General features: G+C 39.3%; 3 protein-coding genes across 6 annotated transcripts in view; 2 read left to right on the forward strand and 1 right to left on the reverse strand.

Annotated features, from left to right (window-relative positions):
- Positions 1-297: 297 nt before the first annotated feature.
- Positions 298-8,594, reverse strand: LOC139937713 (GDP-fucose protein O-fucosyltransferase 2-like). 2 transcript variants are annotated; one of them, XM_071932995.1, is made up of 8 exons: positions 8,361-8,594; positions 7,367-7,617; positions 6,192-6,450; positions 5,698-5,764; positions 4,709-4,834; positions 3,963-4,143; positions 2,689-2,818; positions 298-2,053 (listed from the first exon to the last, which is right to left on the reverse strand). In XM_071932995.1, the coding sequence occupies exons 1-8, from the start codon at positions 8,522-8,524 to the stop codon at positions 1,894-1,896; spliced, it is 1,338 nt and encodes a 445-aa protein (XP_071789096.1). In that variant the 5' UTR covers positions 8,525-8,594; the 3' UTR covers positions 298-1,893. The 2 variants fall into 2 exon arrangements, with proteins under 2 accessions (XP_071789096.1, XP_071789097.1); XM_071932996.1 differs by lacking the exon at positions 5,698-5,764 and adding an exon at positions 5,823-5,889.
- A 352-nt stretch (positions 8,595-8,946) lies between these two features.
- LOC139937604 (uncharacterized) lies at positions 8,947-12,059 on the forward strand. The gene is made up of 3 exons (XM_071932822.1): positions 8,947-9,115; positions 10,851-11,110; positions 11,476-12,059. Exons 2-3 carry the CDS (start codon positions 10,866-10,868, stop codon positions 11,576-11,578), a joined length of 348 nt encoding a protein of 115 aa, XP_071788923.1. The 5' UTR covers positions 8,947-9,115; positions 10,851-10,865; the 3' UTR covers positions 11,579-12,059.
- A 21-nt stretch (positions 12,060-12,080) lies between these two features.
- The window catches only part of LOC139937602 (signal transducer and activator of transcription 5A-like), a 33,901-nt gene continuing 23,643 nt past the window's right edge, over positions 12,081-22,338 (forward strand). For all 3 annotated transcript variants that reach the window (XM_071932819.1, XM_071932820.1, XM_071932821.1), the window contains exons 1-9: positions 12,081-13,826; positions 15,199-15,436; positions 16,328-16,484; positions 17,790-17,876; positions 18,555-18,650; positions 19,144-19,225; positions 19,625-19,773; positions 20,657-20,808; positions 21,658-21,882. In XM_071932819.1, the coding sequence (XP_071788920.1) occupies positions 15,306-15,436; positions 16,328-16,484; positions 17,790-17,876; positions 18,555-18,650; positions 19,144-19,225; positions 19,625-19,773; positions 20,657-20,808; positions 21,658-21,882 (1,079 nt within the window). In that variant the 5' untranslated portion in view covers positions 12,081-13,826; positions 15,199-15,305. The remainder of the gene's footprint in view (positions 13,827-15,198; positions 15,437-16,327; positions 16,485-17,789; positions 17,877-18,554; positions 18,651-19,143; positions 19,226-19,624; positions 19,774-20,656; positions 20,809-21,657; positions 21,883-22,338) is intronic.

The following is a 22,338-nucleotide window of genomic DNA, read 5'->3' on the forward strand; positions in this document are numbered from 1 at the left end:
GGTGGCAGGATACCCCCCCCCCCATCTGAATCACTGCAATATCAGGAGAAAGTGTTTGACAACACTTATTTCTTGTAAGCACATGGGCATAACTTATATGCATGAAATCTCATTACACTGTTTCCTGTTAAAAACTGGGGGAACATTGGGGTATTGTTGTGGACAAAATGTATAGAAAAGGTCATTTCTTCTTTCAGAAACAAAATGTTGCGTGACCCGTTACAAAGAACATTGTTTACAGAAATTGGCAAAATGATGTAGAGAAACATTAATTGTGTAAATTTAGTCGTGGTGAGTTTTAATAAAACTTCAAATGCAGTTGTTAGTCAATTTAAGTACAGTTAACAAATAACTTTAATTATTGCCAATACAAAGTGAATGTGATTTAAGCGAACATAACTTTAAAAAAGTATTAACAAATTAATACTTAGTTACAATGCTGGAAGACATTTTTTTCAGAAAAGGTAATTTCTTCTTACATAACAAATATATGAAACAAATTGCTGGGGGAAATATTTATTTAAAAATGTGACATTTTGGTCAGTGAGCACACACACAGGTTTTATAACTTTACCAACACAATAACACGGTATCTACATGGTGGCAAGAACATGTTTAAAATCTATAAAACCAAATTCCATTGCAGGAAATAATTAATATCGCGGTAGTCGTACGACTTTCTAAGACTCACCTGGTTTGAATCAAAATGTTTATAACATTGCTTTGTTTTATGTTCTGTGTTGAATGCGCACAGAGGTTACTGCCTTTGCTTATGCGCTGTATAAATGTCTCATAACATTTGCATTACTGTAGAACATTCTATTGCTGACAAACAAATCGCCCTATTTGGCAAAGACAGCGGATGATCTGCCACCTTTTGCCTCAGAGAGGGCGCTGTTCATCATACATCATACTCAAATGCAAGGGTATATATTATAAATATTAAAGAGAGTGGACACTATTGGTAAATGTCAACGACCAGTCGTCTCACTTGATGTATCTCATCATATGTATGAAATAACAAACCTGTGAAAATTTGAGCTCAATCGGTCATCGAAGTTGCGAGATAATAATGAAAGAAAAAACACCCTTGTCACACGAAGTTGTGTGCATTTAGATGGTTGATTTCGAGACCTCAAATTCTAAATCTGAGGTCTCGAAATCGTGGAAAATAACTTCTTTCTCAAAAACTACGCTTCTTCAGAGGGAGCCGTTTCTCACAATGTTTTATACTATCAACAGCTCCCCATTGCTTGTTACCAAGTAAGGTTTTATGCTAATAATTATTTTGAGTAATTACCAATAGTGTCCACTGCTTTTAACTGATACTATTGTACAATGTTTTTGAAAAAAAAAATTGAAATTATTTTGTCATTAACTTAGTTATCAATGCTGTACAGTGTATCAAAACACATAGTAAAATGTTAGGTATGTAAGTAAAGTTATTTTTGGTTTTGGTAACAATTTGTTTCATCAATTTCTTAGTGATGCATAAACATGAGATAATTAATGTTCCCGCATATCAAAAGCAGAATTTGCATACCACAAGACCCTGACAAAAGAATGAAACTGAAAATGCGAACTTAGTACCTAAGGCCGTGTCCGAAACGACGACTTCGGCTACAGCTACGTCTAGATCAGCGCCTCTACCAGTGTTGAAGAATAGCAGACGCGCGCGATCTAGCCGTAGCTGTAGCCGAAGTTGCCGTTTCGGACACGGCCTAATTCACAAATACAGTGGTGGCTCAGTTTATCAGAAAATATTTTTGGTTAAGTAGCTCAATATAATCGTGCCAAGATGTACAAAAATAAATACGTCTACCGAAAAAGTAGTTTTTACCTAGAAAATAAACTTGCCGTTTGACCACCGTATAAGTGGACAAAAAGCTTTCATTAATCGTAGACTATCTTCCAGACTGACGGCTGCTCGCAATCCTCTGGCTCTGTGTCACCACAAAAACGATTGTAGGTCATCTTCGTGTCAAACCCAAGAATCTGTCTCTCCTCTTGGATGCGAAATGAGAAGGTGGACCCGCCCGTTCCCATAAAATACCTGTGGACGTACATTTGTTGAAACAAAACATGATTTAAGTTTTTAGTACTACTTATAATTTTTGGTTCTAAATACATGTATAGGGTAAAAATCCTAGGTACTAGAACAAGACACTGACGGGAAAATGGAACACAATTTGGAAATGATACACACAAATGATTTGACATTTCATATGTTGAGAGACATTAATACCCAATCAGCCTTAACTGGGTGCTGTTAAAAATTCTTCTTCTAATCTACTGGAAGGGCCTATAAAAACCCAGTTTTGGCAGGACATGCCTCGTTTGGCACTGAGAGTCACACATATCACAAAATTTCTCAAGACCTAAGCATCTAATGTAAATTAGGTCAGATATGTCATTCCTTTAAAACATCCCTAGATGTCACCAGGGAAAACGGTGTAGTTACCACTTGGCTACGTCTAAGGCCAAATTTGAATTGGCGGCTACGGCTAAAGGACGTCCTATACCTCAAGGCATGGTGATGCATAAATCTAGCTGTAGCCAGAGCTGTAGCCAGGGCTGTGGCCGCTAATTTGGACACGGTCTACCATAGTTTAGTTTGGGCACGTTTGCTGTGCTCCTTCAAAGTTAAAGAACAAACTTCAGAACCAGCTAAACAGTTTAACAACTAACCTTGCATGAGCACATATCCATTGATCTATAATGGCCACTCCGCCATCTTTAAAATTCTCCAGAATGCCTTTTGGAGGAACATAGTTGTAGACTTTGTAGTCTGGTAACAGCTTTTTCAATTCTTTGATTTCTGTGGGTAGGAGTTTCATCAACATTTTTTTTTAAAGGCTATAGCAAGTCAAGATTATGGGGTATGGTAACAGCACCCTCTTGTGTCCAGAGATGGTTCCTGTGCACAGACTGTCAGACACCACATGTGATACGAGTGCAAAAGGGTTAAAGGGAAGGTACACGTTTGGTAATTACTCAAAACAAATATTAACTTTAAAACTGACTTGGTAACGAGCATTGGAGAGCTGTTGATAGTATAAAACATTGTGAGAAACGGCTCACTCTGAAGTAGCATAGATTTTGAAATAGAGGTAATTTCTCACTAAAATCATAAAAGACTTCTAGCTAGAAGTCTTTTACTCCTAACTGAGACACACAAATTCGTCCAACAAGGGTGTTTTCTCTTTCATCATGTTCTCCCTTACTCCGATGACCAATTGAGCTAAAATTTTCACAGGTTTGTTATTTTATGCATATGTTGAGATACACCAAGTGAGAACACTGGTCTTTGACAATTACCAATAGTGTACCTTCCCTTTAATACACACCATGCCAAATTGAACTATGATATCATGTGGTAAATAGATATACATTTCTCTCTCTCTCTCTCTCTAGCCGACCGAGGTCGGAATCATGATGAGACTTGCCCATTCTTGTCTATCGCTCATTTAGTTAGGAAGATCAAATGCAAGCATCGCGATATCCCTGGTAACTACATCTGTATAGCTGAGCTTTTGTCTTCCCTATTTTTCCTTCTATTTATTGGTGACCAGGTGATAAGCTGAGAGACAGGTTATTTGGTGTTTTTGTATGAGAGTGCCCTGCTAGTTCTTAGACGAAGCTGTTGTATTTTAGTGGATAGTTTTGGTTCACTGCCATGCAGTTCAGTATATGTATCGTACACAATACAAATTTAAATCTGTTATGTGCTCTATTTTGCCACTATACACTGTGACAGCCCATGTAATCGAATGGTTTCAAAATGGTTGGTAAAAATAATGTAAGTGATTAGGATGGTAAATATTTATAAATTCCTCACATCAAGTTATTTACTTCAAGAGGTCTGGATTAATTCACGAGCGGTTGGTCTTGGTCTTTTTCTTGCCCCTTGCTGGTTTTTTTTTTCTCACCAGACACTTTTCCAGACTGTATAGCAAACTTACCATGCTTAGGAGCATCAGTAGCTACAAAGACCTTCCTCAGATCATACTTAATTAGGGCCGCCTTAATCTGTTCAGCCGCTCTCGGTAATGTAGCAACTTCTTTTCTTTTACTCCGAGCGTAATCTTCTCGTCGCAAGTGGACTGCAAGGTAGGGCCCTCCGAGTGCAGAGCCTGGTTTCGGCTGTCAATAAAGAAAGGGTGGGGGAGAGGGCGGGGGGAATAAGATAACAATAATAAAATCATGAAAACTTATAATATAGGGCAGGTATTCACCTAAATGGGTGCTCATGGCGCTTGAGGAGGAGGACCAATTAGGATTGTGTGAGTATGCTTGTTTGAACAGGCCAGATTTTTATGTTTAGCTTGAATGTTGTCATAGATGGAGATAAATGTTCCTCACCAGGGTTGATGCTGCTGAAAATGACCTAGAGTAGAATGGTGATTATAGGTGGACATAAACGATAAACGAAGTTATTATCATCGTTGGTTTTTGGAAGCTTAGATATATTCCCAACCTGAACCTTTTCCAAAGGCACTAAATGCATCATGATGTATATTTGTATACACTTCTTTTATGGGAGATCCCCTAACATAACAAGCCCAAGGACGTCCACTCCAAGATGTCGGCTACACTTAACTGAGCCAGGGCGTTAATCTGGAGGTCTTTGGTTCAAGTCCATCTCTAGTAATTTTTTCTTTGTTCAACCCCAAATCAAGAAAATAATTGTATCTGCACTCGACCTTACCTTCATTTCCCTCCAGTCTTCTGTTGTTTGAGTCTTGTCCTTCTCATCCGTAGATTCAAGACTATTTGCTCTGAACTCGTCCCCGATGTCTCGTAAATGTTTGGCAAATCTCATACTTCTCCTTGCCTACAAAAGAAAAATAATAAACAAACAACAAATCACAGAAAAGACAAACGCACACAGATTGTACAAAACAAAATAATCACATCAATCAAAGAACATCTAGTTTTGAAAAAACGTGTTGACTGTAATGTCTTTTTAGGTTAAAAAAAATGTATGCCTTCCTGATTCCTGTAAACAAACATGGAACCTTGAAAATTCTGATGAGCTCATTACTTATTAGGCTCCCTCAAAGGTGGAAGATGGAAGTGTTTTTTGTTTGGATTTTAGTTGTTGAGAGGTTGCCTAGCATCACAAGGTCACCGACGGCCACTTCAAGGTTGGGGCTGCACTGATTCGGGTAGTCAACCCAGGGGCCCCAGGGGCATGTTGCCATTTAACACCAGGGTCTGGAACAGGGTTTTCCCCTTCACAATTCACAAGGATGTAGGCATGGGTATTATCTAGTAGGAGACTGGCTGGTGGAGCAGAATGCACTACCTTCCCAAGAAAGCTATTAAAGTGCCTTGCTTAAGGGGGCAAGTGTCATGAGCGGGATTCGAACTCACACTCTGCTGCTGACAACATCATAGCTGGAGGTCCGTTGGCCTAGACCACAAAATGCCACAGAATTTGAATGCATGGCCATGCTTCAGAAAAGAGTTTTATAACAGGGTTGTTTGATACATGGATCCAAGCTAGGACCCAGGATCAAATAAGATAACTGATCAGATGAAATATACCATCCTTCAAAAACAAGCTGTTCGTGGGTACTATTTTACCAACATTTGTTCAAGAAATGTTTTAAGTATGTCCATAAACAAACCGTTTTTTGTGGGACTATTTTACTGACAATTTTTTCCAGCAATTGTTGAAGTATGGCCACTTACGTTCCAGTAATCCACTTGTCCATAGTAATCATGGAGCATTTCCTCAGCACGATCAATGAACACAGACCTAAAGGAAGGTACAATGTTTGACAACGTAATAAAGTCAAAATTCTTAGTGTACTTACGGCCCAATAAGAAGCATCCCCATAGCGGTCATGCAGCAACTTCTCTCCCCTATCTACAAAGACTGACCTAGTTCCATTTTAAAAGACATAAATTCAACACTTTTTAAAAGGAGTAGTCGGGGAATGATTATATAATACCCTTTGGCCAACGTTTAAAAATTTGTCAATGACCAGTATCAGCACTTTTGACCAAAACATATACAAAAATAACCCTGTGAAATTATCAGAGTCTTCAGTAGCTAGCAAGATCTTTAAAAAAAAAATCACCCATCTATTTTCCCCCAAGCTTTTCCTTGACAAATTCAAATCAGAATTTGATAAATATGACAGATGGGCTCGACTTCACAACCTTTGGCTTTTCTTACTGACCTTCTGGTAGTCACATTGTGCAATAGAATCGGCGCCATTATACCAGCCATCCCCTGCACTGACAAACATTTGAATGCTTTGGCGTAGACGTCCGAGTACCCCCAAAACCAGCCTCTGTAGAGACCCTTTCCATCTGGTTGGTACGAGGGCGGGTCAATGCACTCTCGCTCGTCAATCTTCTCCTCCCACTTGCCGTTGGTCCAACCCTCCTTGTATCCCTGGAGGTATAGAATCTGGTCTATCACTGCCTGGCCAGATTCTGAGAAATGGTCAATAAATAAATGAGGTAAAGGCAGTGGACACTATTGGTGATTGCTCAAAATAATTATCATCATAAAACCTTACTTGATTACGAGTAATGGGGAGAGGTTGATGGTATAAAACATTGTGAGAAACAGCTCCTTCTGAAGTGACGTAGTTTTCGAGAAAGAAGTAATTTTCCACGAATTTGATTTCGAGACCTCAAGTTTAGAATTTGAGGTCTCGAAATCAAGCATCAGAAAGCACACAACTTCGTGACACAAGGATTTTTTTTCTTCTTTCATTATTATCTCGCGAATTCGACGACCGATTGAGCTCAAATTTTCACAGGTTTGTTATTTTATGCATATGTTGAGATACACCAACTGTGAAGACTAGTCTTTGACAAATACCAATAGTGTCCACTGCCTTTAAAGAACTTTGTTTTTAATTTTGCAGAGCCCGCCTTCAACTTTCAACATTGCAAGCTGCAGTAGCAGGCCCCTAAAAATAATCCCTGGCACCTACAGCAGTTGCTGTGGTGCCCTGTGCTTTTTGCTGTGGTGCCCTCTTCAAAGTTCCGATACAAACTCGCATTTTCCCTATAGAAGTGCTCCGTACCAGAGAAAAATAATTGCTGTGCCCCTTCAAGAGCAAAGTTCAAGGTCTGCATTAGGAAAGACATGTTCTTGACAGGGATATATAAACAGAGCTGGATGTAAATATTAAGTGTCTTGCTTAAGGACATTGGTTTCACGACTGAGACTCTAACCCACACTCTGCTGATCATAAACACCAGAGTTTGAATCCGGTGCTCTTTTAACCGCTAGGCCATAATACGCCATAGTATTTTAGAGAATGCTCATTCTTTTTAATTAGAGGTAGGGCCAACCGCCGCCCTTGCGGCATGTCAAGCTACAACTGTAATATTTCACCTTTCACAAACTCATCAAACTCGATCACTGGGATGAAGCGATTCAAGCTCTCCACATTGAAGAAGGTTGACCAGGGAATTCTGATCTGCTCCAAGGAGCGAGTCTTCCAATGGTACAGGCCCCCCCAAGGGGGTAGCACGAGCACCCAGTCTTCATCCTGCCTGAGCCTTCTCAGCAGGTTGGCTATCCGCATGTAGACATCTCGCCTTAGGTTGAAACCCTCACCGTGATTGACATCGTAGAGGAGAAACCTTGGTTTTTAAATGAGACGGTTACAAAGATCACTAATAAGTTATATAGTTCACGTGCAAGAGGGTGGATGCATTAAAAGCCTGACGACAACTGCCGGCAAGTAAAACTGTAAGTAAAACAATGTTAGTAACACTGCTTTGTTGTCTTTGAACAGTACTTGGACTAACTACATGTACTATTACTGTATTAGTATTATTATATGCAATGGGAAAGTTCTAATTAAAAGCTCAGTTGACTTTGTTTCCCTGGTTTGTATTTACTGCTGGGTTTCCTTTTCTTTCTACCCCCCCCCCCCTTTTAAAATAATAATAGTTATAATTTAGTGGCTGCCAATGCCATGCAGTGAATGCACAGTGGCTTGTGCACTAGTTGCGATAACATAACCCTCCTCCCGACAGCCGTTACATTATCACAACTACTTTGTGCAATGTTGAGCGTACTCCACGTTACTTTTTGAGCATACAATTAGGAAAAGTTTCCGTATGGCGCCACCACTTTTTCATTCGATATGAAAATAATATAATCTAATTTACCTCAATGAGATTAAATAGGCATTCTACGCTTGGCCTTAAGTTACACAGCCGCACAGGCACAGTACTTGCAGTCGCCCCCCCCCCCCCCCCCAATTGCAGTGTGCACTTTTTTGTTTAGATTTCTGAAAAATTATTTGTCAGTTTGTTTTGTTTTTTAATTTAATTTTAAAAATTTAAAATCTAAAATAAAAATCAGTAACTTTACCAACCTTCTTGGCTTTGCCGCTCCAAATTGTACATTTTGTTGGTTTCCTGAATGAAATGCCACATTGTCCGATGGGTCAATATCTGAATTAAAAGCTCCTATTCCAACTGAAATGTACAAAAATAGAAGAACGGAGGGAAAGATTATACTTCGTATGGGCGCCGCCATTTTTAAAATAGCATAGCGCCACCAGTCGAGCGCCGTGTAGAAACTAAAAACTATCCTAGACTTGGCTCAAGTCCCAATCCCGTGAAGGTCCTTTTATTTTGAGTCCCATCGCCTAGTATTTACGTCAGAAAATTTTCCAAACCTGCAGTGCATGGAATAGCTGCTACATTTTGACGGAAAATAATATTAATTTGCCTTAAAAATGCATAATATTATTGTGCTCAGAGACCTCTCGCACGAGAACGGGACTTGAATCAAATCTAGTTCGGTGCGTGAGACGGACTTGAGTGTCGAGGGGGCGCGCTTCTAATAAAAGCGCCTAATAAATAATTATCAAAAATCGAGGGAGTTTCAAACGCAAAATTATTACGGGGTGCGCGTTGTGGGACGCACGAATGCGTTTGTGTCTTCTAAACAGCGAGCGTCTGAATCAGAAAATTAATTATTGAACCGCCATTCCATACACACACACACACCACACTTTGGACTAAAAGTTGAAACTGTATCTGATATTATTATCGGAGTGATTTCCTAGAAACTTCAAAAGCAAGGAAGTACAGCTATTGCAACGATTTGCATATTTTTTTTGAAGTGAGTTTAATCATTTTGGGTTATGTGGAGTAGGTTTTGGCAAATTAAGCTGGCTGGAGGTCTCATTTATAATTTATTACTTTGATTTGATTACAAAAGAGTTTACGTTTTGTTAAACATTAAATTTTATTTTATCCCACCAGAGTAATAATATTTTTATGAGTGACTTTTAACAGTGTTAGCACTGGCGGCATTACACTTTCGTGTCATCCTGGGAGACAGAATAATTATAACAGTCTTGCTTTTTTTCTTGAACAATCAGATAGATTATGGAAGTAGGCCTATAACATGAACCCAAAAAGGTGAATCAGTAGACAGTTTGCATCTCAGTTTAAAGGCAGTGGACACTATCGGTAATTACTCAAAATAATTTTTAGCAAACCTTTCTTGATGACGAGTAATGGGGAGAAGTTGATGGTATAAAACATTGCGAGAAACTTACGGCTCCCTCTGAAGTGACGTAGTTTTCGAGAAAGAAGTAACTTGAATTTGATTTCGAGACCTCAGATTTAGAAATTTAGGTCTCGAAATCAACCATCTAAACGCACACAACTTCGTGTGACATGGGTGTTTTTTCTTTCATTATTATCTCGCAAGTTCGAAGACCGATTGAGCTCAAATTTTCACATGTTTGTTATTTTACGCATATATGTTGAGATACCCCAAATGTGAAGGATATTCTTTGACAATTACCAATAGTGTCCACTGCCTTTAAAGGAACACGTTGTCGTGGATCGGACGAGTTGGTCATATAAAAAGCATTCGTAACTGTTTATTTTATTTTAATAAAATGCATAATGGTTGGAAAGGTATTTTTTAAAGTAGAATACAATGATTCAGACAAATTTTGCCTCGAAATTGCGTGGTTTTCCTTTTACTGTGCGAACTAACACGGTCGGCCATAATTTGGGAGATGGCCAACCGTGTTAGTCGACGAGGTAAAATGAAAACCGTGCAATTTCGAGGCATGTTTGCGTGGATCATTGTACATGTATTCTACTTTTACAACATCTTTCTAACCAAATGCTTTTTTAATATATACCAGCTCGTCCGATTCACGGCAAAAGTGTTCCTTTAATGTAAGCATTATATACGGAAGGATTGTTTTCCGGGAAAAGGAAACCACAGCCACGCGTCCTGACTAGTGAGATATACCAGGGGCTGCTTTCTTAGAAACTGCTAATTGTAGGAAATTTGGACCAAAGTTTTTCCCAGGGAAGGAAGCCAAGCAAAGGGAAGCCATGTACAACATGTGTCTAGACTATTGGAAGGAGCAAATTTACAAGTCTAAATTATTGCTCACCACTTCTTGTAATGTTTTGGTTTATATAGAAATAGATTGTGTGAAGCATCGTGATATATCTTCTTCCACGGTAAAAAAAAAAAACGCTTCCTGGTATCCCATCAGGTGTCTTAAAACCAGGGGCAAAATAATTTCCAGGAAAATTCCTGTTTCTTTTTTTACACGCTATATACTGGCCAAAAGGACATTGCCGAGTATCACGTAGAAGTAGAAAAAAAACCTTCCATGCCTGCCATATTAACATTGCTTGTGACTGGTTTTTACTGTTGTTTACTTAGCATAATAATTGAGTGTAGTCTTGGCTGACAGGCTGGTAATCTAGTTTTACTAAGGAAGGTTTTTTCAATCTAAAGTAATATTTTGATTTAAATACCAAACTGTCCACAGTGCCTCAAAAACGATGAAATTGTTGTAATTTGTATTTTTAAAAAGTCGGCTTGAACGGATATGGCCGGTGAGACTCCATACAGACGATTCAAGGAGGAAAGTTCTGATCAACATCCGGAGGAGAAAAGAAGTAACAACGCACAGGAGGAGAACAGCAGTAAGAAGGCACCCGTGCAGCCTCAGCTTAGTGGCCCGTCGTCGACACCCGAGGACCGGCAAACTGGAGTTATTGCCCGAAACGCATCCTCGGACATCATTCCGCCACCAGGAGCACGACGTCCGTACCGGCCTTGTGTCCCTAGAATGTGAGTAGCCTATAATATAGAATAGGCCTATTGTATGTGTGTTTTTATATAGTCTGGACGATAGCAAAAATAAGATTCCTTTTTATTTTGAATTAAAAACTAAACTTGAGCTTTGTTGAGTTTTGCAATTTCATAAAGTTTTTTCAATGTTAAAATTATTTGGGATCTCTCAAGACATTGTTTGATAGTCATGTGCTTCCAAAGTGGTCCTGTATAAGATGCACAAATAATGGTTGACTATGTGATGTTTTCAGTGTGCACTGAAGTCGGTTGCCCAAATGTAAAAGTTGCCTCGTGTGACAAGGCCCTTTTCACGTGTTTCGGGAAAAATATATTGAACAGTTGTTTTGTTTTTACGTTTACAGACCGCTGGGGCGAAAGCGAGGATACCATGCCTTGACAGTGTCCGATGTCGACATTGTGTCTTATATGGAAATCGGGCCTGCTGGGGAGTCTCTTAACGCATAAAACAAAGGCTCCAAAAGTTGGACACTAACGATGCAGACAAACGTATACCAGTTAATGAGAAGGCAGTCTGAGTCATTATAGGCTATAGTTTGAACCATTGTTTGAGATATTGTTTTGCTATTGTTTAAGCCATAGTGTATCCTGTAGTTGGCAGAATACAATAGGCTCGGCCGCAGTGCGCAGAGAAGCAAAAACTATTTTAAAAACTTGACAGAAAAAGACAAAATACAAGGATAAAACTGGAATAAAAAGAAAAAACTAGAACTAGAAAGTATTGCAGAGAAAAAAAGAAAGATTACGGATAAACAAAATAGGCATACAAGGAAGTCCTAAAGCTTGGAAGAATAGGCATCGAAGAAAAGTCTAATTCTCTGACCAGATTGTTTTCTTCTTTAAAGGAACACGTTGCCTTGGATCGGTCGAGTTGGTCTTTGAAAAGCGTTTGTAACCGTTTTTTATAAAATGCATATGGGTAGAAAGATGTTGTAAAAGTAGAATACCATGATCCACACAAACATGCCTCGAAATTGCGTGGTTTTCCTTTTACCTCGTCGACTAAAACGTCGGCCATTTATGGGGGTCAAAATTTTGACTCCCATAAATGACCGACCGTGTTAGTTTGCACAGTAGAAGGAAAACCACGCAATTTCGAGGCAAACTTGTGTGGATCATTGTATTCTACTTTTAAAACATCTTTCCAACCATATGCATTATATACAAAACGGTTACAAACGCTTTTGTTTTGACCAACTCCTCCGATCCAAGGCAACGTGTTCCTTTGAACAAAAGTTCAATAAAAGGCAATACCTTTGAAAATCCTGAACATGTTTTCTTGTTAGCTTTTATTTAGCCCGATAATTATTAGCCTTTCCCGTGAATTATAATAATGATATTTAATTCACGCAACTGCCTCCAGACACTATTTGGCAAACGCCATGATATAGGCATGTCCCAGCTAGACACACAAACGCGTCTAATGCGTCACGCTAATACCACCCCATACAAAAAGTGTTCCCTCGAGATTCGCCCAACCAACTATACACTGTTGTTTTATTGTTTTTATGTTTTAGGTTAAACGTGTAAACTACAAAAACTTATGCTTAGAAATGTGTTGAAAATCTAAGTGTAAGGGCCTTGTCACACGAGGCAATGAGAATCTCCTGCCACTACACTTTTGCATAAACATAATTTTCTGGGTTAGTAGAAAATGTGCTTACAGTAAACACAAACTTGGGCGTGACGTCATTGCACAACGCGATAATACATCCCGTGAGGTCGATTCTTCACAAGGAGTAGGCGTTTCTCACAATGTTTTATCGTCCATCAACCTCTCCCCATTACTCGTCACCAACAACGTTTTTATGCTAATAATTATTTTGGGTAATTACCAATAGTGTCCACTGCCTTTAAGAAATTGAACACACTATCGTTTTCTGTGAGGTGTGCCCAAACCTGACCAAACATTTTGAAGAATATATAGATGATCATGATGTAGATAGATGATATGCTCGACGAAAGAAGAAGATGAAGACACCAGTATAGCTTGAAGACACCATAATTCAAGTGCACCCACTAAGAACAGATTTACGATAAGACGCCACCACTAACTGTAGCCCTTAATCATTGTGTTACGTTTGTCCTACTACTTCGGGCTACTACTTTTTAGCATAAACAAATTATCATCAATGTATAAATTAGAAATCCCCATTAAGGAATCATCAACAGTTATCATAGTCTGTCAATTAACTAGAAGTTTGAAATGTCATGTCAGTAAATTGGCAAATCAAAACTAAACAAATCCCTTAATAAGTTATATGAGGCATTGGCTATTTACAAACTAAATACTTTGTGGTTTGACCTAGTTTCCGATAATCTGTGAGGAGTCAACCTGGTGAGGTCGTCTTGTTTCTGAAAATTCTTGCTCCATTTCCAGGAGCTTATGAATAAAACATGATTTCCAGGTACGCCTGCCACTTGCCCTGTGATTGGTTGATCAGTTGTGACAATATCGCAAGGAAATCTGTCACTGACCAATACAAATCGACGATCTAGCATACGACCTCACGTGACCATACGTCACAGGCGCAGCTGCAGACCACGGAAGTGTTTTTTACGACGAGTGGTCATATTATGCATGCTTTTTCTGAGAAATCCCGTTATCGGCCCAAGTGTAGTAAGTTTTTTCATGGGTTTTGATTCATTCATATGATTCGTTAATTGAGAGTGGAACTGCTGAAACTGCATAGAGGTAAGTAGTAACATTTTTATGGCCTATTATTTTGTTGTTGCAAGTTGTTTTGGGTCGTTCTATGTTTGCATTCTGAGTGAGAGCTGCATGGATATTTCGGTATACAGTGTATTTTCACATGTAATGTGTGTGTGCATGTTATAAGGGTGAAAAAGAACATGGCGTTTCGTGAAATCAATGAACACTGATGAACATACAATGATAATTTTTGATAGTTGGTTAACAACATGAACACGGACATTGCATGATGGTGGACTGTAGACATGAGGGTAATTTCTACCTCTAAATGTGTAGCCAAACAAGGGTGACATTCTCTGTATTTCGGACAAAAAGTAAAAACTTATCTCTTCAAGTTCTTGTGTTTTCGCTGTAGAAAAAAGCTTTGATGTTTCATGTAAACAAACACTTGTGTAAATACACTTTATATAAAAAAGCTGAGATTAATCCTAGTTTCCTGTATGTATTATGTTATTGTTAATTAGCCTAAATTATTAATATGTAACTGTTACTGTTACTTTAGTGTTACATCAGACACAATGGAAGTTTTGAATAGGATTGGGGGGGGTGGGGGGGGGGGGCTAAATTTTGATTAAATAACAATTAAATGGAAAACAAAATGCATCAATTTGTTTGGAAGACTAAAATCATTTTGCCCAATATGAAAGTGTCATCATGTGTTCAATACAAGAATGGTCATGTTTTAAACTGTATATCATACAAGTAGACTATTTGACGATTTAGACCAGAGGGTTATGAAGTATCACGTCTATTCAAAAGAAATATCAAATCTTTACAAGTTCTAAAATTATGACACAGTACACGTTATATAAAAAATTATTTGGTCTGTAAAGATTGTGTACTGAATCAATTTAGATTTAGAACATTCAAAACATCATGGAGAAGATATTTTGCTGACAAATTTGACCAAAACTTACCAAAGGCTGAATGAGTTTTCACAATCAATGTGGGCATCAATGAAAATGCAAGTTACTGACCTGATCGGCATAAATTTACTAAAAAACTAACCTGGAGAGCATTGTCTGCCTAAATCTTGCATTTTATGTTATGAATAAATTTCACCCAAAGCAGGTTTGAACGTAAAGGTCAGATACTTCATGGAGGCAACAAAGACGATTGCCTCCATGCCTCCTGGTCATTGCCTTTGTGTCCTTTAAATGCTCCTGTAGAAATTTACAATTTCCTCATAGGGTGCCCTTTACCAAGAAGAAAATGCATCTGTGCCCTTGCCCTTTAAAAAAAGAAGCATACAAATTACAAGCCCGAACATTTAGGCCAAATAAAAAAAATACCAGTTGTTCAAGGGCAAGGCGTAGTGTGAGGTACCTAATGTTTGCATCCTTCCTTTCTTTAGTGTTGGTCAGTGGTTTACTCATCTCCATCTAACTCTGATCCTGAAGTCAACTCCTTGACATAACACCCCAAGGATCTGTCCAAGGGGTGCCACACTATTCTGTCACCATGTCCACGATTCTTCAGCTGCAACAGTTGAAGGGGCCCGACTTGGAGCAGCTTACCCTCTTGTATCAGGAGACAGGGTTCCCAGTAGAGGTTCGCTACTACTGCGGATTATGGATTGAAAGTCAACAATGGTAAGATTTTGTTTTTCTTGTTGTTATCTTTGTTCTACAAATTTGAAATTTCCTTGATTTAGAACTGCATTTGTCAGTAAAATTTTAAAAGTATGTGCTGCAAACTTTGCAAACATACTTTGCATACATTGTAATTTATTCAAATTGCAGCGATTAAAAAGGGTTCTGCTCGAATCAGTATTAAAACTGTGATTAAAATGCATATAAAATGTGCTGTTCTTGGCCTTGATACCCATTGGGACATTCCCAAAGACTTGAAGAACTTTTACTGGAAGGGCCCTTGCAAAATGAAAATGGCCCTGCACTCTCAAAGATTAAATTCCAGGCCTGCAAGTGTCTGAAGGCAAAATGTGAATGAATGGTAGATTCTCTAGGTTATGCGTTTGTGAACACCCATTCATACATGTAAACGATAGCTGCGTTGGTCAACATAAAAATAATAATAATAATAACCAGTTTTTGTACAGCGCTTTTCACACTCAAGGGCATCTCAAAGCGCTTCGAACATTATTACTCCTGGTCACTTGGGCCATTTAATTCAATCCTTAAACCATTTCCGCTATCTGGGGAGTATACCGCCTGTGCAACAAATATGCACTACTATTAGCTAAATCAATCACAAGAACCATCCCTGCCCTCTAACGTACCCATTTACCCCTTGGTGGAGAGAAGCATTTAAAGTTAGTGTAATGACAGAGTGTCATGACCGGAGACTCAAACCCACACTCTGCTGAACAGAAACACCAGAGCTTGAGTTCCATGCTCTTATCCGCCTGGCCACTACAACCCTACAACTCCATGAAGTATGACGAATTATAGACATAAAAACGGAAGAGAACAAGATGACATCTAGATCAAGTTAAGAAGTTTTGTGTTGTTTTTACCTTTCAGGGCAAGTCTTGACCTTGACAGCCAAAGCAGTGAGCCTGCTGCTAGTATGCTGTTGCAGCAACTCATCCAAGAGATCAATCAAAAGAGTGAGGAGCTCTCCGGAGACGACTTGTTTGTTACAAGGCTGAAACTTAAAGACTTTGCCAATGACTTTTACGTAAGTAACCTTATTTGGGAGGCATGGTTGGCTTGTGCGTACAGCGCTCGCCTCTCACCAAGGTGACCCTGGTTCAATACCCGGCCAGGGCCATATGCAATCTCTGGCTGTGCTCCGTGGTCGTAATGGGTTAATTTGGCTGGCTGCCAAAGGCGCCCTTGCATGCCTGCTTCTCAAACACGTTGCAGCAGCGTCCTTCGCAAATCAGCTCTTAGCTGCGAGTAAGGATGATTAGCCTCCCAAACTATTAATTGGTTCTTGGAAGAGGACATTGTGTACATTGTATGTCCATCGACTTGTTGACAGAACCATGCGGGAACAAACATGCCACATAATAATAATACTTTTATCAAGAGGAAAAGGGCTTGGTGCCCTTGCCCTCTCAAAAAAACAAAGCAATACAGGCATGATAATCATTGCAAGCAATACTGAATTGGCAAAGTTACTTTGAAACCAAGAACATGTATTTTTTATTGCATTTTTTTCACAATTAAAGTTTTGAACGAAACAAGAATTTTGATTGTTAGTGATATGTGGTCTTGGTAATAAGAATGTCAACAACTTGTTTGCTTTGATGTTTTTGGAACTCAATTCTGTCCTCGGTCCACACGCAATGTATCTTGTTACCAGTTGTAAATAAGTCGTTTCTGAGAAACAAGCATGTATCTTTTCCACTGATTTCCTTGTTTTTGGTTTCTCAGCTTTGCCAATAAAAAACACAGAACAAATTGTGCTGCGCCTGCCACTTCCCTCTTTGTTTTCCACAAGCAGCAGGTGCATGCCTGGAAAATCAGTATTCTTGTCTATGAGAACCCCCCCCATACACACTGGGCGGTTTCCAATCCTGATACCTCCTTTGTTCAACTCTTTGTTTTATCTTTATGATAGCAACCATGGATTAATTGTCTCTTTGCTTTAGGTCCTCGGTTTGAATGTCCCTACAAATACACATTCACACATTGTTTGTCAACCTTGTAATTTCAGATCTTTTTGTTGTTCTGCTTTTGAACTTTTTTTTGCTACTGTCACATGTCCTCGAAAACAAACAAGGATGTTCTTGCTCTGTCAAAATATCTGAATCCCTTTTGTTATGGTCCTCAGTCCTCAGACTCAACGGGTAGACAGCCACACAAGTCCATTATAGAGGGTCCCCACGAGTTTTAGTGAAGCAAACTCTGACATTAGAACTGGGACTCTAATTAGGACTCTGATAGAACCTTTAGCTTATCAGGGGTGATCTTTGTGTTGCTAACATTGTGACTGCTTTTCGTTTACTATATTTTTTGTTTTCATACATAAATACAGAAAAACTACCGAAACAACCCGTTGAAGTTTGTTCGTGTGGTCCGTCACTGTCTTGAGTCAGAATGGCGGATAATTGAGCAGTCCAATGTAAGTATACAGCTTGACCAGAAATGTACTCAGGACGCGAAATTTGGGTAAAAATCCACAAGTTCCAAGGGATGGTAGCTCAAAAGCTTAAGGGGGACCAGATTGTTTTCAATGGACTATAATTGTTGTCACAAGACCAAAATTGTTGTGAGAAAATCAACACAGTTTAATATTTTTAACTGTTTTACCTTGAACAAGCACTCAGAGAAGAATTATATGGGTAAGCGGTCTTCAATACTGAACAGAATTAAAAGATATTTATCAGACTGAAACTCAACATTTGAAAAATAAAGAAAAACACAGAAGACCATTGGACTTGTCCGATCCTCAGATTACTGGCCTAAGGCTAAAATCACTGACCTGTGGTCCAGCATAAATTTTGAGACTTGCCGGCGATTTCACCAAACTCTTCCTTACTTAGGATAAATCTTGGGACTAATGACGAGTGAAGTTCCGTATCCATAGAGGTTGGGACGCATTGAACCCATCCTAACTCGAGATAGGATTAATCCTAGCATCTCAAAAGTCTTGACTCGGATATCATCAAAGCAAAGTTTGCTTGGCTCCTTTCATGTATTGATTGTCGATGCTGAACTTTTGAGTTGGGACCTAGAAAATTATGCTTAAGGATATCGAATCATAACAGTTCTATTATTATTTTTTATTTGTTTTATGCAGAGTGGAGTTCAAGGTGCCATGGAGCAGGCCATGCCCATTCCAGACTCTCATCAGGAGATAGAAAGTGTCTTAAAAACCCTCAAATTTAAAACACAGGTAACGTAGAACAAAGTCTAGTATCAGTTCAATCCTTGGCCTTGCCCTCTCAAAGGTCAAATTCCCAGTCTTGTCTCTGTCTTTGAATCACAAGTTTTGTAAATTATTTTACATACCACATGGACAACACTTGGGTGGTTTTTCGTATTGCCAAGTAGTCACCTGTTCAATTCTTATATAGCGCCTTTTCACATCCCTAAAGGGGCGTATCAATGCCCACAGTATCTTTCATGCAAGGTGTAAGGAGCTACGATTTGAAGTATGAGACCTATTCTTGTAAAGCACCGTGTAATGGTTTTACAAGGTCCTGTGGTGCAACACTGTCTGCAATTATTTTGTCAACACTACCAATCCTTTATAATTCCATTAAAAAACTAATAAAGTGAAATATAGGGTGTTTGTAAGCATGAAATTGTGAGCAAATGAGCTTAGTAATATAACACTTGCTGCCTGGTTCATGTTCATGTAATATTGTATTTTCTTTATTAAACAGGTTGGGGAGAAACAGTTGAGTGACATGCGACAAAAGCAGGAACTCTTCGTTGTAAAATATCAAGAGTTTCAAATGATACAGAGTGAGTTCACTAAAATTTGAATAGTTATATATATTTTTGAAAACATTCTTATGTCCAGGGGTTGATTTCCCACATACCTCAGAGTGATCTCAACTGTGTATTTATCTGAACTGCTAAGCAAAGTGCGATGTCACAACACAAGTAGTAGGCGGTGACGGGCGAGCCTGCCCAGACCTAGCAAATTTCACCCAGCACTCTGAGCAAAATACACTGTGCTGCCCAGCACAGATTTCCCCCAGGTTGCACTTCAGCCAATGATTGCCCCTCATCTTATTATTAATAATTTTGTTGAATTGCTCACCCTTGGTGGATTAAATTGAATTAAGAGCCCACCACTAAAATTGGTCTAGCAAAATACACTGCCATGTTTTCTAAATTTATGCCTTTGACCCGTCATAGGTAAGCTTTCTGCCAGTCAGCAACAGTTTCAGGGGGTGCCAACAGATAACACCAGTAGTAGGAACGAAGAGGTCCGTTTAAACCAGAGAAAGGAAGAGATGAAAGTTGTTATCAACAGAGATGCCCAACATTTGATGGCTTTGAGAATGGTATGTTCCCCTACGCCCAATCCCCGCTACCTGAAAAAAAAAACCCCACTTTTTCACTTGTCCAGCTGTGCGATCATCGTCGCAGAAATGTTTGCAGAAAAATGTCACTTTCATATTTTGTGTTAACAAACTAGTTGAATACATTGAGTCTGTGTTGACTTTTTAAGTTGGCCTGTTGAAGAAAATCAGGGTTGTTTTCCCCCCACATTTTAAAGACATTCGGCTCTTTGGTGTATTACTGCAGTGCTGAGCACACTGTTTCATAATTAAAAAAAAAAAACATTCCCAATTTTTTTTTCCCTTTCCCCTCCTAATATAAGCATGGCATGCCTTAAAAAGCTTGCCAACAATAATGTACAAATACAATAATGTCAGCTAAGCCTAGTTAATGGATAAAAGGGGTGTCCCTAATCGACCAGAGTAAATGCGTGACGCGCGCTCACTTGACGTTACACAATCATTCTTACATCATGTAGTGTTTCAGCTCTTTTTTTAAGGGTCCTCTCACAGGCCTGCTAAAAGCTTTAAGAAGTCTTAAACCCGGGGGTTACTAACAGAGTGACGTGGCATTTTCAAATTTGGGTCCTAGTTTTAGACTTTTTTGTCAGCATTGACTCTGGCCCCAGGGCCCAATTTCATAGAGCTGCTTAAGCCCAAAAAATTGCCTAACAATTGTCTGCTTAGCAGAATTGAGCAGGATACCAGTCATAAATTGTACAAGTGACATGGTACTTTTGCTGGTAACCTTATTCTGATAACCATAATTTTGTTTTGCTCAGCTACTTTTTCTGTTTAAGCAGCTCTATGAAATTAGGCCCTGTTCATGAAAAATACACAACTGCAGTGGGTTATGTTTGATAATCTTTCCTTATCATTACCGCAGCAAATGGCCGAGCATCATCGGGAAATCTACATGCTGTTGGCTAAAGTGCAGTCTCGGGTGTTGAAGGACGAGCTGAACAAGTGGAAGCGTCAACAGCAACTCGCTGGCATTGGAGGCCCACAAGAGGGCTCTTTGGATACTCTGCAGTCATGGTAGGTCCAAACGATTCTCTGATTCGTGCACATGAACAAAAACAAACAAACAAACAAACACAAATTTTGATCTTTACTACTACTACTACTACTACTAGTGGTGGGTGTCATGGCCGAGTGGTTTAGGGCGGTGGACTCAAGTTCTGTAATTTATATAAATATAGAAGAGTTTGCGGTAACACCATGTAATAACAATCTCTAAATGAGTTGGGGTTGATCTGAAAAGAACCGTTGGATTAACTCAACGTTTCGATCAGTATGCCCTGATCGTCTTCTGTAATTTATAGAATGTGTGTTTGAATCCTGTCCTGGCCAGTTTTGACACATGTACCCTTGAGGAAGGAACTTTATCATAATTGCAACTCTCTGCCCAGAAGTACCACTGGGTAGCGGCTAGAGCTGAAGAGTAACCTGAGTGGCCTCCTGTCCCAGGGGGAATAGAAATATTCTGAGTTGTTTAATGCCAAGGAAACCGGATATAAACACCATCCCCGAGGAGCCATATTGGCTTGGGACAGACTTTAACTACTACTAATAATAATAATCCAAGATATAACAATATTATGCAAAGGTATCAACAGTTTCCAACAAATAATGCAAAGAGTGCCCTGTAAAGTATGTTATTTTATGGGTCGTAAGCACGGAATTCCTCTGTAAGCAGTGGCATGAAATTGAGCCCTGGTTGTTGGGTCCTTGCATTCAGTTAACAATTTTGATCAAAATGTGTGTGACTAGTCGCTTGCCCTGCACGAATGCAATCGGGTCAGAAAACTAATTTTTCAGGGGGTAAAAAATATTGTAAAACTAGGAGGGAGAAATAATAAACTTGATTGCTTCTCTCAATTCTAGGTGTGAATCCCTCGCTGAGATCATCTGGCAAAACAGGCAGCAAATCATGCACATTGAAATCCTGAAGACACGCCTCCCCTTGGCGAATCCAGCCGAAGACCCAACCCAAAACCTTAACAGCAGCTTTACAGCACTATTATCGGCGCTCGTCCCGTCCACATTCATTATCGAGAAACAACCACCGCAAGTGCTCAAGAAAGAAACAAAGTTTAAGACGTCGGTCAGGTGAGTGCATCGCTGATTGCCGGTGTACTAATTTTCAAATTCTAGACTTCTTCACTTTTGATAGGCCCTTGCCACACAAGGCAATTTACAGGCAACCAGTTCCAAGCAATCTGTATTGATTTCAAATTCTAGGCTCTTACTTAAATGATGGGGTCTTTCATTGATAGGCCCTTGACATACGGGCCAATTAAAAAGTCCAGCAGTTTCAGGCAATCTCCGAGAAGAAAGGCTTTCAAGATATTTTTCTTTGTGATTAGAGGACATTGTTTAACAACTTACTCATGTGCTACCAAAGTGGTTCTGTAGCATTCACTGCAGTTGGTCGTCTCGAAGTTGTCTGTAAAAGTTTCCAACGTGTGACAAGGCGGTTAGGCTAGGCTGTTGCAAAGAAAGGTTTAAGGCGTATTTAAACTACAAACTAATCTTCATAAATGATAGATTCTCACAAGTTTAGTG

The sequence above is a fragment of the Asterias amurensis genome, chromosome 5 (genome assembly GCF_032118995.1).
Source record: "Asterias amurensis chromosome 5, ASM3211899v1".
In the NCBI taxonomy this organism is placed as follows: domain Eukaryota; kingdom Metazoa; phylum Echinodermata; class Asteroidea; order Forcipulatida; family Asteriidae; genus Asterias; species Asterias amurensis.